The 14961-nt window shown below is 50.1% G+C and overlaps 1 protein-coding gene across 1 annotated transcript; it reads right to left on the bottom strand.

Annotated features, from left to right (window-relative positions):
* Positions 1-1951: 1951 nt before the first annotated feature.
* On the bottom strand, positions 1952-3418 carry LOC309682756 (uncharacterized protein; the record flags this gene model as incomplete). The annotated part of the gene is made up of 3 exons (XM_082496876.1): positions 1952-2106; positions 2619-2738; positions 3370-3418. 3 exons carry the CDS (start codon positions 3416-3418, stop codon positions 1952-1954), a joined length of 324 nt encoding a protein of 107 aa, XP_082353002.1.
* Positions 3419-14961: the final 11543 nt, after the last annotated feature.

Genomic DNA, 14961 nt, shown 5'->3' with positions numbered 1-14961 from the left:
GCTTATATATATATATATATATATATGTATTTATACACACACACACCCACTCCCTATGGAAGGGAAATCGCTTTCTCTTCCACTTCCCGTTTCTCTTGATCCGTAAATAAACACAAACTATATATTTTTCCTATGTCACGCACAGGTTTATTCCATCACGTCTCTGCAGAAAGGAAGAGGCGGTGGCCTATGAGCTGGAGAGAAAAATCCACACACTACCCAGAGATGCATAAATAAATTAATAATAATAATAATAATAATAATAATAATAATAATAATAATAATAATAATAAATAGAGACACCTCGACAGAAGCCACGTGCAGCCCAGTGGGAAAAGCAGAAGGAGAACAAGGTGGATATAGGGGGGAAAAAAAAAAAGAAGGACAGATGGACAAGTGCATCCCACCACCCTCCCCGTGCCCCCCGCCAACCTGGCATACCTCGGAGCAGAGGTGTAGGAAAGGGTCATCCTCCCGAATCTCCCCACTTTTTGCGTCGGGAGGGTATGAGCGGGGGACAGGGGGGAGGTGAGCCGGGTGGCCGAGGGGTCCCAGCGGGAAGTAGCCCGTGGCAGTCGCTCCGCCGCGCTCAGACGAAGGAAACCAGTCCCGGCCCTGGATGCCTCCGACATTTCGGCGCCGATCGAGCTCCTGCTCCTTCCCGGCCCTCGGTTGCCCCCATTTGTCCCCTCTGTCACCCCCCACCCCCCCCACATCTCACTTACCATTCCTTCCCCTCCCCCATTGCATCTATCCTGGGCACCCACCGATCTCCTTCCCTCCTCCTCCTCCTCCTCCTCCTCCTCCTCCCCAGCCGCTCCTCTGCTCTCCTCCTCTGTGCCAAAGCTCTTTTTTTTCCCTGCCCAGAGCCAGGATCGACTTTCCAGCACCTCCCTCCACCTGTCTCCAAGCCCAGACCTTCTCCACAGGGTCTCTGCAGCCCTTTAACCCTCTCCAACGCCCCATCCCTCCTTTCCAGAGGAGATGGGGGCTCAGGAAGGAGTGAAGCTTCTCATCCCTCCTCCAAAGCCATCAATGAGTGGGTGATCTCCCAGTTCGTCTTTGGGGCAGCACCATGCAAAGAAGGGCAGGAACATCCCCTGCAGGACGTCGCCCACCTACCATGGGTGGCTTTTTTAGGATAAGGAGAGTTTGGGACCTCCAAAACAGCAGGGAAGAGGGAAGGGGAAAAAAACAAAACAAAACAAAACAAAACAAAAAAACAAACCAAAAAACCCAAAGGAAAATTCATCATGGTTGCAGGCAGCAACCACAGGTGTCCTGAACTGATCAAGCTGCTCCTTCAGGTTCCATCTGAAGTCAACAGCAGGAGTTTGGTAACTCCTGAAGGACCATTTATTATCTACACTGGATGGATGACTCAACCTCTGTTGACTAGTACGGGAGTTTGGGGTTCACGCGGGTGAAATAAACACCTAATGCATATTAGATATGCATGTCCTTTGTTTCTCTTGGCTTCCAGCAGCTCCCTGATGCAACCCTCGATGCAAAATTCCCAGCAAAGAAGTTCCCAGCCCTGCACTGTAGGGGAAAAAAAAAAAAAAAAAAAAAAAAAAAATTGGGATGCAACCAAGGGAAAGCACCTTGGCTTGCCCTTGGGGTTTTTAGTAGCAGGATTATGTTCGGGGCCGCAAGCTGCTTCCAGACCACCGGGAATGCTGAGTCTGAAGAGCTGTTAATAGGAGCGTCTGTCTGGAGAAGGAAAAACATGCACAGGAGCCAAAATCAGCCGCCGGTTATGAGCCTGTGTGTTTATTGCCAGAGCTGCAGCAAAACTGGGCCAGACACCCTGCAGACAGAGTGGGTCCGACCGTCCTAATTTGGGGCGACGATCATTCGAGATTAAATCTGGGGACTCGACAAGCGTTGAAACGGTTGGACCTACATCGGTAGCCCTGATCCTGTCCCCCCTCCCCCCCTCCACCGCAGGCTAGTCTGCGGGGTCCTCATCCCACTCCTCGTTGCAGAGGTCCGTCTCGCAGCAGGAGTACTGGGACGTCAGGCGGGATTCCGCGTCGGATGCCCGTTGTCGGCCACAGTTCATCACGGAGGTGCAGCCTTGCTGGTAATAGAGGGTCACCTTCCCTGTGGAGGTGATGGGCAGAGAGGAACCACCGTCAGAAGGAGAGGGACCACCGTCAGATGGAGAGGGACCACCGTCAGATGGAGAGGGACCACCGTCAGATGGAGAGGGACCACCGTCAGATGGAGAGCAGCGCTAAACTAGTAAAAATCGGTGGTGGACTTTGAAGTTACCAACCCCTGAAACAGCGCACCCAAGGGAAGTCACATTTTGCTTGTTTTAATTAAGAGAAAGAGCCAAACGAGGCACGTGCACACACAAACAAAACTGATATGGCTTCTTTGGGAGACAGAGTCTCTCCTTTGCCTAAAAGTGACTATTTTTTAAACACACACAGGGCAACCTCCATCAAGAGGAGGAGTCTGGCCCCTTGCGTTAGCCCTTTCCCACATCAGGTTCATCATCCCGTCCTCATTCATTCCGCAAATCAATTTGCTTCTCCAAAGCCAAGGACAACCCCCCACGAAACAAGAGGAAGCACGTGGTTTTGACACCACACCCGCAGACCACGTACCCAGGGAGGTTTTGATGATGGCACACTTCTCCCTCCGCTCACAAGTCGTTTCATTCGCTCCCCGGAAACATCCGACGAAGGGGAGCTTGTACTTGCAGACTTTGCATTGAAGAGCCTCCACTGCAGCAGAAAGAGAAGAAGGCAATAAGCTTGGAGCTCCGACGAGGAGTTTTGCTTCAAACACCCCTACGATAAGATGGGGGTGACCACAAAGAAGATGGAGAGCCCACCAGGGAAAGGACCAAGTGTCACCTTCACTAACAGAGAAGGTGTAGGGGGGGGAGGCAAATGATGCCTAGGGACACTTGACCCTTCTTGGTAGAGCTTTTCAAACACGATTTTAGGTGAGACCCATGAAGAGTAAATGCGGATGTGGGCTCTGGGGTGGGGTTCTCCAGCTGAAGTGGGGTTCAACCCACAGCAAGACGATCACAACATCTCTGCGGAGCAGAGCAGGTGGACATCTAGCCCAGGATCCAGCAACCTACAGCTGCAGCTCCTGGCCCAGAGGAGGTCTCTTTGGATCTAATAGTTCTCCTGGGAAGTGAGTGGAAAAGTCACTTTCATCCAAGTAACGATGAAAACACTTGCAGAGATTTCTCTCCGCTGCCTGTAGACTCAGAGCAGACGACGTCCAGGTCACACCGTGACAACACTACAGACACCAAGAGCTTGGCAAGACCCATCCAGCCACCATCAGATATTCCCCCGCCCTTTATTAAATCCCATTGAACCGTGACCCTCCACTTACCGACTCCGATGCACAAGACAAGGGTCAGCCCCACCAAGAGCGCCTTCATCTCGGGGAACCTGACCTCCCAGCTGCACCTCAGCCCAGCACAGGGTTACCTATGGATGAGAATGGCTCAGGCAGTTTATTAATCCATGTAACGAGTTTCCTCAGTGATCAGCCTTCTACCAGGGGGAAAAACAATGGGGAAAAAAAAAACAAAACCAAACTCAGTACAGATGTTTGTGATGTCTCTTTTGGGCCAAAACGAGGAGAGAAACTTGCAGCACATTACTAGGCAATCCTCCAGCACCTTAAAAAGCTGAAATACAGGCAATTCCACCTTTCCGCTCTGTTAATTTTAATAGCCATGCTTTCAAGGCAGAAATCTCCCGAGTGAAAAAATGTTCTTATGAGAAAACAAAACACAACACATTCCTTTGTTTCCTAAGATGCTTCCACCTCTTGCTTAGAGGTGGCACCAGCAATTGTCTGTAGCCAGAAGCAGGTTTGGGAAAAGAAATGGAAAAAAAAAAAGAACTCAAGCGCCCAACGTGGGGCTCGAACCCACGACCCTGAGATTAAGAGTCTCATGCTCTACCGACTGAGCTAGCCGGGCTGCTAAAAACCCCCCTTTCCATTGTTTTTCTCGCTGAAAGTGTAAATTCGATGCTGACCTAGCAAAACACTCAATCTTATAAGTATAAAAATAGGAATATTCAAGTAAGTGGCAGCTCTTCCCTGGGAGATTTAAGAGGGTGCGTTGGGATGGTGCCAACGGAGACGGAACGCAGAAGGAAGACGCAATAAAAGTCCCCAAGCGAAGAAGTCCTGAAGCAAAGCCCCCAAGAGAAGGTCCCTTACCAGACTCTGCTTCCCCCTCCGGAGGTCCGAGCATCCGCTGCCCACGCGTCCCCACTGCCTTTATTCCTCTCCTGCGCTTGGGTGGACCCAGGACCTGAACGACCTGAGAGCCACCGGGGGATATTGTTTTGGGGGAACAATGCTTCTGCTCACACCTGGGCAAACACGAGCCCGGAGAGACCTTCCAGGACATGGAGTCATTCATTACATGGGTGAGTCTACAGGTTCTCAGGCCCTTTAATCTCCCGTTGTGCACAGAACCTCCCCCCCCCCCAGCTCCCAACTTTGAAGTCTACCCAGGCTCAACTCTACAGGAAAGACCCAAAGAGACGGATTTTGTAGCCCTACAAACCACCTTATAGCCCTTCTGGGCTTCACAAGGACCCTTTGGAGATCAGCTAATTTGGGAATTTGGGTTTTCCTCCGCAAATAGCACCAACAACAAGGGGAGAAGGACGTGCCTCAACCCATTTGGAGGTCCTGCAGAAAAGCAAACCCTCCCTCCTCCCTTCTCTACCCCCCGCCCTTTCAGCATCATGTTTAATCACACCGGTTTATCCCACTGGATACAGTTTTTCATGGAGCAGAGAAGTGACTAAAATAGGACAAGGGCTGGGAAATGTTCACCTGATCTTGGAGCCCATTTCTCCCAAGCTTGCAAGTGGGACTTTGCTGGAGAGAAAAGAGTTTTGGCACTTCCTCTTCTCTCCCCTCCTTGCCTGTGTTTTTCTTGGTTTGATTTTCTTCTCCAGCCTTTCCCTCGGCTGAACTACTCCACGCCTGGGACCTGGAAGAGCTATAACGTGCTCTTCTCACACCCTTTCAAGCCAAAAAGCTCCTACGGACCGGGGTTGTTGGCTTCCTTTAGAACACAGATGGGTGGCAGAGCTGCGTGAACACCCTCCGACGCTCCACATGGAGCATACAAGCTTGTGCCATGGCCTTGATGGGACACGGGTGGCCGAAAACCCGTTGGCAACCCCCATGGGTGAATGCTTAACGCAACAAGAAGTGCTCCAAGAGCCAACACAACTCATGGACCACAGGTGCTGGAGAAATAAGGCTCATAACAGAGCGCGGAGGCTGGTGGCCACAGTCAGATCTCTTTTCTGCGGCCGTAACTAATGACATGATTAATTAGGACGTGATTCTAAGAAACCTGCCTACCTGCTCCACGTTATTTCCAAGCCCTTTGGCTTCACCGGGACCAACCCACCGCAGTGTTTATGCAGCTGTTCTTGCGCTGACAGCACAAAACCAGACGAGACCTGCGTTTCCTCAAGCGTGGAGCCAAGCTCAACTCCCCCCCCAGGCAGCCGGAACCCGAAGAGCAAGGGGACGAAGTTCCCAGAGGTTTGGGTCCTGGCGGGAGTTCACGGCATATCCTGGTCCAGACAACTCTGGAGGGGAGCGCGGTGTAATGCTTTCCTGGTTCGAACCTCAATTTGTTCTCATCTCTGATGTATGGCACTGTTTTGGGTTTTTTTTTTTTGGTCTTACACGGGGTGCGTCCTCTGTTGCTGAGGAAAAGGCTTTGGTCCAAACCAAGAGGGATGCTCTCAATCTACAGCATTAAATATAAGAACACGGGGTATTAATTAAATATTAATTGATAATTAATAAGGTATCCGTTATTTCCCCCCCGTATTTACAAGCTGCGAACTGAAGAACGTGGATTTCCTGGGATTTATCGGGCGCTTTGAGAGGATTTTTGGTACAGCAGATAACAGCCTGCTCTTCACCTGGGGTTGGATTTGCTCCTGTTTATTAACCGGTTCCAATCTGGAGAGGTTTACATGGCTCAAAGACTGCAGTAAAGCAATAATAAATAACATAATGTTGGGGCTTGAGACGAGAGCGAGTAGGAAGCGCTCTGCAGTACTCGAGGTTGAAGGAGAATTTAAAACGGAGACAAACAATGGAAAGAGTGAGAAAAAAAAACCAAAAAAACAAAAAAACAAAACGCGTCTTTCCTCCTTTCAGGGAAAGAGAAGGCCACCTAGATTCACCTATAGCTCCTTTTCCTACGACATCTCCCAGCGTTGGTGCTCCGTCCTGCCCGAAACAGTCCCAAAATTATATATTTGCGATGAATACGGGGAGAAGGTACAAAACTGAACCGCCCAACGTGGGGCTCGAACCCACGACCCTGAGATTAAGAGTCTCATGCTCTACCGACTGAGCTAGCCGGGCTCTGTGCTAAAAGGGGATGGTGCAGCTTCTGAGCATTAGCCCAGGCTCAGGCAGTGCAATGGGGAGGAATTTTTTGGGGGGGGAGGGTTGGTCTGAGGAGGGGGAATCCGGCAGGAAAAGCTCCAAACTGGCGGATCCGATTTAATATTCCCCACTGCGGCTGCTGGAGCGCCAAGTCCAGCCCGACAGACTCCAAAACCACTCCCGGGGTCGCTCGGCCGTCGAAGAGAGGGGGAGGGGGGCTCGGGAATGCTTCGCATTTCACAGCTGGTTTCGCCAAATTCAAAAAATAATAATAATTAAAAAAAAAAAAAAAAAATAGAAAAAAATTCTATTCTTCCCTGACCGGGAATCGAACCCGGGCCGCGGCGGTGAGAGCGCCGAATCCTAACCACTAGACCACCAGGGAGTTGAGAGCACTGATTTTTTCCGGATATAACAGCAGATATAGAGGAGGGCACAAAAGATTGGGGTCCACTCCGTGCGCCTCAACGTGTTTCCCTCCTCCTTCCTTTATCAGCTCAACGCTAAAATCCTCCCAAACCAACACGCCCTTGGGTTTATCTTCCACCACCATCCAGCAGTGGGGTCCTCCTCGGTGGCCTCTCTGACACCTGAGAGTCCAGAAGTTACCCCAGGAAGGTCTTGCAACCACCAAAAGGTTCTTTTTCCTCCCCCTCCTCCTGGGGAAACCCCCTCCCCAAAAACATGGGGTTTCCAGAAGTGGAAGGTCTTTCCATCATTCCAACTTTTGGGTTCATCCCAGCGCATTCAGCTGGGTGGAGAACACCCCAGAAGCCCCAAGTTCCTCCATTTCTCAGGTGTGATAAAAGGGTGAAAAAGGGCAAATTGCTGACATCTCAGGAGCTCTATTAAAAAAAAAAAAAAAAAGATAATACACAGAGCTGTGGATCGTGTTGTGGCTGCAAGATCAGTCTGACCCTTGGGATTCCTGAGGATTTCAGATAATTTCCCCGATTTTTAGGCATCTTCCCCGTGTTTGAACACAGTTCCATCATGACTCAGCCCTCTTTCTCCAACCGATTTTACAGGGAGGTCACCAAGTTCAGAAGAGGTTCACTTCAACTCCTAACGCGCCGCGCGCTACGGCAAACTTTATATCGGCACATTGTGTCTGCGAGGGGAATGCGGACCGGAGGAGGATGAGGGGGAAGAAAAACAGCATCAGCAGAAAAAGTGCTGCCGTTCCCCCCGCCGGGCTCTTTACCTCCGAGTTTCTGGAAAAACGGGAAAACGAACAGCCAGAGGGACTTTCACAAAAGCTGCACGGGGGATGTAGGTCAGCGGAGATGCAGCAAAGAGGGGAAAACCCAGATTTAACGGCGGTGGGTTGTGCTCCAGAGAGTTAATTGAATGCAGAGCCTGAGATTTCGGCCGCTATTCTCGGTCACGTCCCAAGAACAAATAATTCCACCCAGAAGCAGGAATGCATGACTGCAAAGTCTCCCCCTCCGCGCCCAGTCTTTTTTTTTTTTTTTTTTTTTTTAAGCTCGTTTGTGGGATGAATGAATGCAAAACGTGTTGGGAAGGGGGGAAGGGAACAAACTCGTTGCTTGGTTTTGAGCGTGGCAGGATGGCCTCTTTGGGTACAGCGGCCAGGAACAGAGCTGAGCCACAGGACGAGGACGGGAAGAAACTCAGCCTGGGAGAGTAAAGATGGAAGAGAAAGAGCTGGGAAATATTTAGGTGATATTTAAGCGAAAGAAATAACAACATCCCAGGAACGCAACCAGCGTCACGCAGGGACAGAACCAAGTTGTTCGTCACCACGCAGCGGAAAAACTCTCCCCTCTTGGCATATAACGGGATAATTCCCACCTTGGGCTCTCAATCCAGTGTCCATCCCGTGGTACCTGAGTGAGGGCAGCAGGGAAGTCCGCGGACAGAGATGAAGGCAAGTTGAGTGGATCAACAGGATCCATGACCACGCCGTGGATCCTCCTCCGGGGCAGTTTGCGAAAGGGCTGAAGGCTCCAGGATTGAGCTTAAATAGAGCTCCTGGACCATGGGCAGGGGGTGGGGGGTCCCAGGTGGGGCCGTTAATGCTCATCAGTGCCCTCAGTTGGTCTTTCCACATGAGGAAGAAGGGGTGATGGTCCCGATGGACACGGTAGCATCCCTCTGTGGGAGGTCAGGATGTGACAGCACGGAGCCTTCTTTACCCGGAATTAGGCTGGTGATGGAAAAAGATGAGATCTGATGAAGCAACAGGGTGTAGATGCAAATTATTCCTCTCTATCTGCGTGGAAAGCCAAAAATGATGGATGTAAAAGAAGTGCCGGGATGACGAGGTCATCCCACCCCCCTCCACTGGTCACAGGTTCAAAACCTCCCCCAAAACACCTGCTACGTGGCATCTCAAAGAGCCCACATGTGTCCTGTATAAGCACATTGCAGAAAGTGGTGGGAAAAAGCAAAGGGGGGGGGGGTGTAAAAAACCCTTAAAAACTGTGTTTCTGCCTGGTTTCGAACCAGGGACCTTTCGCGTGTTAGGCGAATGTGATAACCACTACACTACAGAAACCTGAAAAGTTCTCTCCAGGGGGTCATAATCTGTGGGAATTCAGGACAAATGCTGTTTCACTGCATTTTCCCCAACCTCAACTGATTCTCTCCACATCCGTTTGCCTTTTTTTTTTTTTCTCCTCCTCCTTCTGCTTTTTTCCCTCCTCCCCCCATCTTCCTAAAGGCACCAACCACAAAAGTGTATCCCTCCCCCCTTTGCCAACACCCACTCACGCCACCCTTCTTCACGATCTCTTGAGGGTGCTCAAAGCAACGGAGGCAACTGAGGGAAACCCCAAAACGCGCTATTTTCGACAGCCGGAGCTAATTCCCCACTTAAAATTAGTTTTTTAAGGGAGGAAACGCAGCATGGAGACCCCTTCCCCAGCGATACCCCGAACGGGAGTGGGAATCTCCAGCCATCGCTTTGCGAGGGGCATGACCAAGGTTGCCTTCTCCAGTTGGCCAATGACACTCCAAAGTCCCCATCCCCACCCAGAATGACCCAACTCCTTTAATCGCTGCAAGAAAAAGCCATAAAAGTGATGTTTCTGCCCGGTTTCGAACCGGGGACCTTTCGCGTGTGAGGCGAACGTGATAACCACTACACTACAGAAACCAGGTGAATTTGGGGTTTTGCACCGTATCTGCAATAGGACGAACCCCATTTCCCTCAGTGGGTGCTCCCGAGCACCCCAAACCCCTCTGGGAATTGCACCCCTCTCCCACGTTGCTCCCCCCAACCCAAAACCCCAAAACCACTCGGTTTTAGCCCATTTTCTCTGCTCCGCGGTTTGCGGAGCGTCACCCCCGACGCGCGGAGCTGCCCCGCTGCCTGCGAAGGCTTTGCACGCTCGGTCGCACGTTGACCTCACACACCAAAAAACAAAAAAAAAAAAAAAAAAATGACCGAGGCTCAAAACCTGGCAGAAACAGCCTCATATTTTGCCGGAAAACACCAAAAAAAAACCCCAAATCGCTTATTTCTGTCGCCCCGTCCAGAGAAAAACGCCTTTATGCTCCAAGCTGGCATTAATCTAATTTGGGTTTAGGTTGGGTTCCTCCACGATAAGCCCCAAAGGGAAAGAAAAAGTCTGCATTCAGTTTCTGAATATTAACATTTTTTTGGCAAGAATCAAAGCATTCATACATATATTGTACATATTTTTAAAGTTATATATTTCAGGTGTGCATCCTATCGAAAAATTAAAGTTTCCCTGTCTTCACTTTTTGATTTCCAGCGCTGTTTCTCAGTGTTCGGAAGCAAAGTTTCGCTAAAGGGCGTGAACAAATGAAAAAATCAAAGAAATGCTTTAAAACCACCCCAAAAAAAGAGCTGTTTCTGCCTGGTTTCGAACCAGGGACCTTTCGCGTGTTAGGCGAACGTGATAACCACTACACTACAGAAACGCGATGTGGGGCACTGTGGGTGACCCACTCGTGACAAGGTGGACCCTGGTCCCCTCCCCCCACCTTCCCCCAGCACCTTTTCTACCGAAATTCCCCTCAAATTGGCTGTTTACACTAGAAAATGGCCATTTTTGTAGCCGTTCCCACTCGGGGGGAGGAAGAAGAAGAGGGGATTTGGGGGACGTGGCCCAACACCGACGCGCAGAGAATTCCCGCGGGACCCCCGAGGAGATAAAAATAATAAATTTTAACAAAATTTGCCTTTTTTTTAGCGGAGAAAGTTTCCCTGACCGGGAATCGAACCCGGGCCACGGCGGTGAAAGCGCCGGATCCTAACCACTAGACCACCAGGGAAAGCTGATTTTAATTAAAACAAAAGTTTTTAATTAATGTATTTTTTTTAAATCATTTTGATATTTTAAATTTTGCTTTTGGGGGTTAATTTAGCTGTTTTGGGTTAATTTTGCGGCCGTAGCAAAGCAGCTCCTGCCGGGCCGGTGGGAGGCGGCAACTTTGGGGGGGGGGGGGGGAGGGGGCTTCAAAATACGCAGAGATAAGAGGTGAGATTGGTAAAATTTGGGCAAATATCAGTTCCCTGGTGGTCTAGTGGCTAGGATTCGGCGCTTTCACCGCCGCGGCCCGGGTTCGATTCCCGGTCAGGGAAAGGCGTGTATTAAACCTTTTCTAAAAAAAAAAAAAAAAAAAAAATTAAAAAGTTGAATTTCTAAATTTTTTCCCATCCCTGCCGGATTTCTGCCAGGAAATAACGCGCAGTTCCAAATCCGTGGGAGATTAAAGCAGCCGAGCTGTTTCTGTACGGAAAAATATCCCTATGGTCTGGTGGGACTGAATTTTAGGAGTGTTTATACGCTCTCACCGCGTCCCCAGAGAAAACATTAATTAATAAATAAAATAAATCCCCTTCTGCAATTTGTGCTATGAATACAGCTTTTTTTGTTTTGTGGGTGTTTTTTTTTGTTTGTTTGTTTGTTTGTTTTTGGCGAGCGCTGCCGTTCCAGGTTCAGTATTCGGAGGAATACTGAGCCAGAAAACTCATGAAAAGGAGGGGGAAAAAAAAAAAAAAATATTATTTTGGAGCTGTTTCTGCCCGGTTTCGAACCGGGGACCTTTCGCGTGTGAGGCGAACGTGATAACCACTACACTACAGAAACGCGCCGCGGCCTCTTTAAGGGCTCCCTCCGCCCTCCCCACTTCGGCACCAAATCACGCGTGGAGGGAAAAAACCCTCAAAACACCCCAAAAAGAGTTTTTTCCACCGAATTCACACGAAATTCCGCCTCCTTCTTGCTGACGCTGTAAATTAATCCGAAGGCGGGAAGCGGTTCGCCGCCCCTTCTTAATTGCAGGAGGGGAAAGTTGCATAAATTTGCATATTTAATCTCCCTGCTGGGGTGTTTCGCCCCGTTTTTCGCAGGACTGAAACCACCCAAAATCCTGCACCAAAATGGGGATAGAACAGCCTATTCGCAGAGCCCGGCTAGCTCAGTCGGTAGAGCATGAGACTCTTAATCTCAGGGTCGTGGGTTCGAGCCCCACGTTGGGCGGTTCAGCTTTTTTTTTTTTTTTTTTTTTTCCCGTCACGTCACCACTTTTAACTGGAAAGAATTCCTCATTTCCCAGTGCTCCCTCCATCTCTCATAATCACCCAAAAAAGAAAACAAAACAACAAAAAAAAAAATCACCCCAAAAGACTAAAAATCATCCCAAAAGAAGAAAAAGGAAAAGCTGCGAAAAAGTAAGCCAAAAGAAAAAAAAAAAGGGGGGGGGGGGGAAGGGCGGACGGACACCACAAACCTTATTTTTTTAACATTGCTATGTTGGCTTTTCCGGCCCAAAATACGTCGCCGTCAGGATGGCCGAGTGGTCTAAGGCGCCAGACTCAAGGTTCCGCCTTCCCCCGATTGGGTGTTCTGGTCTCCGCGTGGAGGCGTGGGTTCAAATCCCACTCCTGACAGGTGTCTTTTTTTGGGGTGGGGGAAGGCTCTTATTCCTAAAAAAAAAAAAAAACCTTTTATCCCCCTTTTATGCGCCTCTCCCTCCGGCCGAAAACACCCCAACGCCGTGTGATTATACCGCCAAAACTGCTTAAATCGGTGTTTTCTCCCACCGAGGAGCGCACAAAGTCTCGTTTCTTTCTTTTTTTTTTTTTTTACCGAATTCAGCCTTTTTTGGGGCACTTCTCCGCGGTTTTCTTGAAATCGGCCGAGCGCCCCCCCCCCCCCCCAAAAAAAAAAAATAAGGTGGGTTTTGGAGCAGCCCCTTGAAAGAGGAGGTGTCGGAGCCCGATTTGGGTGCAGGCAGGGTGCAGGCAGGGTGCAGGCAGGGTGCAGGCAGGCAGGGAAAAGCCGTCACCGGCGTTTCTGTAGTGTAGTGGTTATCACGTTCGCCTCACACGCGAAAGGTCCCCGGTTCGAAACCGGGCAGAAACACTAAGTTTATTTTTCTTTGCTTGTTTTATGATGATGATGATTATTATTATTATTATTCAATTTTTTCTTTCAAAAATATTGCCTTTCCAATCCCGGGTTTTTGCGCGGTTTGGATATATACTTCTCGCTGCTCCCCGTCTTAAATAAGGTTTCATAAATGGTAAAGAGCACCCATAAAAACAGATAAAAAACTGCCCCAAAGAGGTGAAGCTGGGCTGCTTTGGGGATGCCTGGCTGGCTGAGGGGAGGGCCCACGGGTGGGAAGGTATCGGGGGGGGGAAGAAAGGAGGAGGAAGGGAATGTTTTGTAGGGAGGGTGTCTTGTTATTAAAAAAAAGAAAAAAAAAAAAGAGGGACAGGGGGAAAAAAAGGTCTTCCCTGACCGGGAATCGAACCCGGGCCGCGGCGGTGAGAGCGCCGAATCCTAACCACTAGACCACCAGGGAGGCTGTACGCAACTCATCACAGGCTGCTCCACCACAAGCAGGACCAATTATTGTGCTTCTTCGACCTGTTTCCCGTTTATTTTGGGCCTTTTCCCCCCTGTTCCCACCTCACCCACCCCTCACGGCTGCAGCTCCAGCAGAAAAGTTGTCCCACCACCCATCCTGCAGCTTTCCTTCGGGGAACGACGGCGTTTCCCCGACCCACCGTCAGATTTACCCAAATCCAGGTGTTTCTTGGAGGGAAAGGAAGCGCATGTCACCCCTTGCTCGTTACTGGGAACCAGTTTGGCGCTGCTCGTCCTGGAGGGGCTCTCCCTGGAGCGCCGCACGACACGAAGTGCCGGCTTGTGAACAGGCAGAGCCAAAAAAAAAAACCCTCCCAAATTAATCGTGGGGCACGCGGCAGCTTCCGGAAGGGTTTTACATATAGCTGGGAGCGTGGAGGGCTGCGAGAACATCCTCAATCATCTGCTGCTACTTCGGGCCAACCTCCTGAAACGCGTTTTTGGCTCCTAACTATGACTTAAAGGCTGAAACTCTCGGGGTTTTAAGCAGAAACACCGTCGCGTGACGGTTGCCGCTGATATAAGAATTTCCTCTGCCCGGCTGGGGATGGCGCAGATTCGGCTGCGCTTGAAGTGCCAGGACAAAATAACCACCAGACCGCGTCGCAAAGGAGGTGATTTCTTATTTTCGTTGCCCCAGTTTGCCTTTGGCAGCCGAGACAAAGCTTTTCGAGGCGCATCCGTACGATCAATGGGGATATCTTGAAAACAACGGGCTCCGTCCGCTGGGAAACGCTCCCGCGAGCATCCTCCATCCCTCCTGGGTTCCCCCTTATGCCCCCAAATATCCGTTAGGCAACAGCTCAGCCCCAAGCTGCTGCCCAATGAGAGCTTGAAGCCAACTCTGCCTTGGGAAGGATTTATTTCTCTTGGTTTTACATCTACGTCTTGGTTTGGCATCTACAGGAGACGTGTCTCCGTGCCGTCTAGTCAACCTGGGCTCCCTCTGACCAGAGGAGAGAAGTAAATCCTCCGAACGCGCACTTATCGAGCCATTTCTAGAGGAGAATTTTAAATTTTTTAATTTAAAATTTGCCACTGGGAGTCGTAGCCTGGGTGGCTGAAGACGGAGAGGTGAGTCCTTACAATGTCCAAAGGTGTGGACATCACACGGCATCGATCCCACACCAGGGAGACGGGGACTTTCGGTGATTTAAAGTACCTCTTCCACCACATCGGGTCTTGCCTATCTCGCCCTTGGATTGGATTATTACCACCTTGTCAGAGACCGCATGAGACTTGAAGCCATCCTGAGGTCCTCCAGGCTTTTGTAGGTTGTCCGCAGTGTCTACGCTCAGTCACGCGGCTGGAAGCTCGGTGAGCCAAAAAAAAAAATTTAAAAAAGGGAGAGAAACGGGGAACCAGCTCAGCATGTGTTCGGCTCGGCTCAATCCCTGTCCTCCATGAGAGACGAGATTTTTGGAAGGGGTTTATGGGCATGGATGGACCACGGCAGCGTCGCCGGCAAAGCCACCCCATGACAGAGCGGCGCAGTTTTTGGGAGGGCAGCAGAGCAGCTCCACCCCCCCACTTCCTCTCCGAGCTCTGAACCAACCGATGCTTTTTGCTGACGTAAATGATGGGGGGAAGAAGAAAAAAACAAAAAAAAAAGACAGTATTTTCCATTCTTCATGCTCCCAAACACCATCTTTGGGGTGAT

Source organism: Vanellus vanellus (assembly GCF_965231255.1).
Source record: "Vanellus vanellus genome assembly, chromosome: 32".
Lineage (NCBI taxonomy): Eukaryota > Metazoa > Chordata > Aves > Charadriiformes > Charadriidae > Vanellus > Vanellus vanellus.
This window is presented reverse-complemented; position numbering and strand designations above follow the sequence as displayed.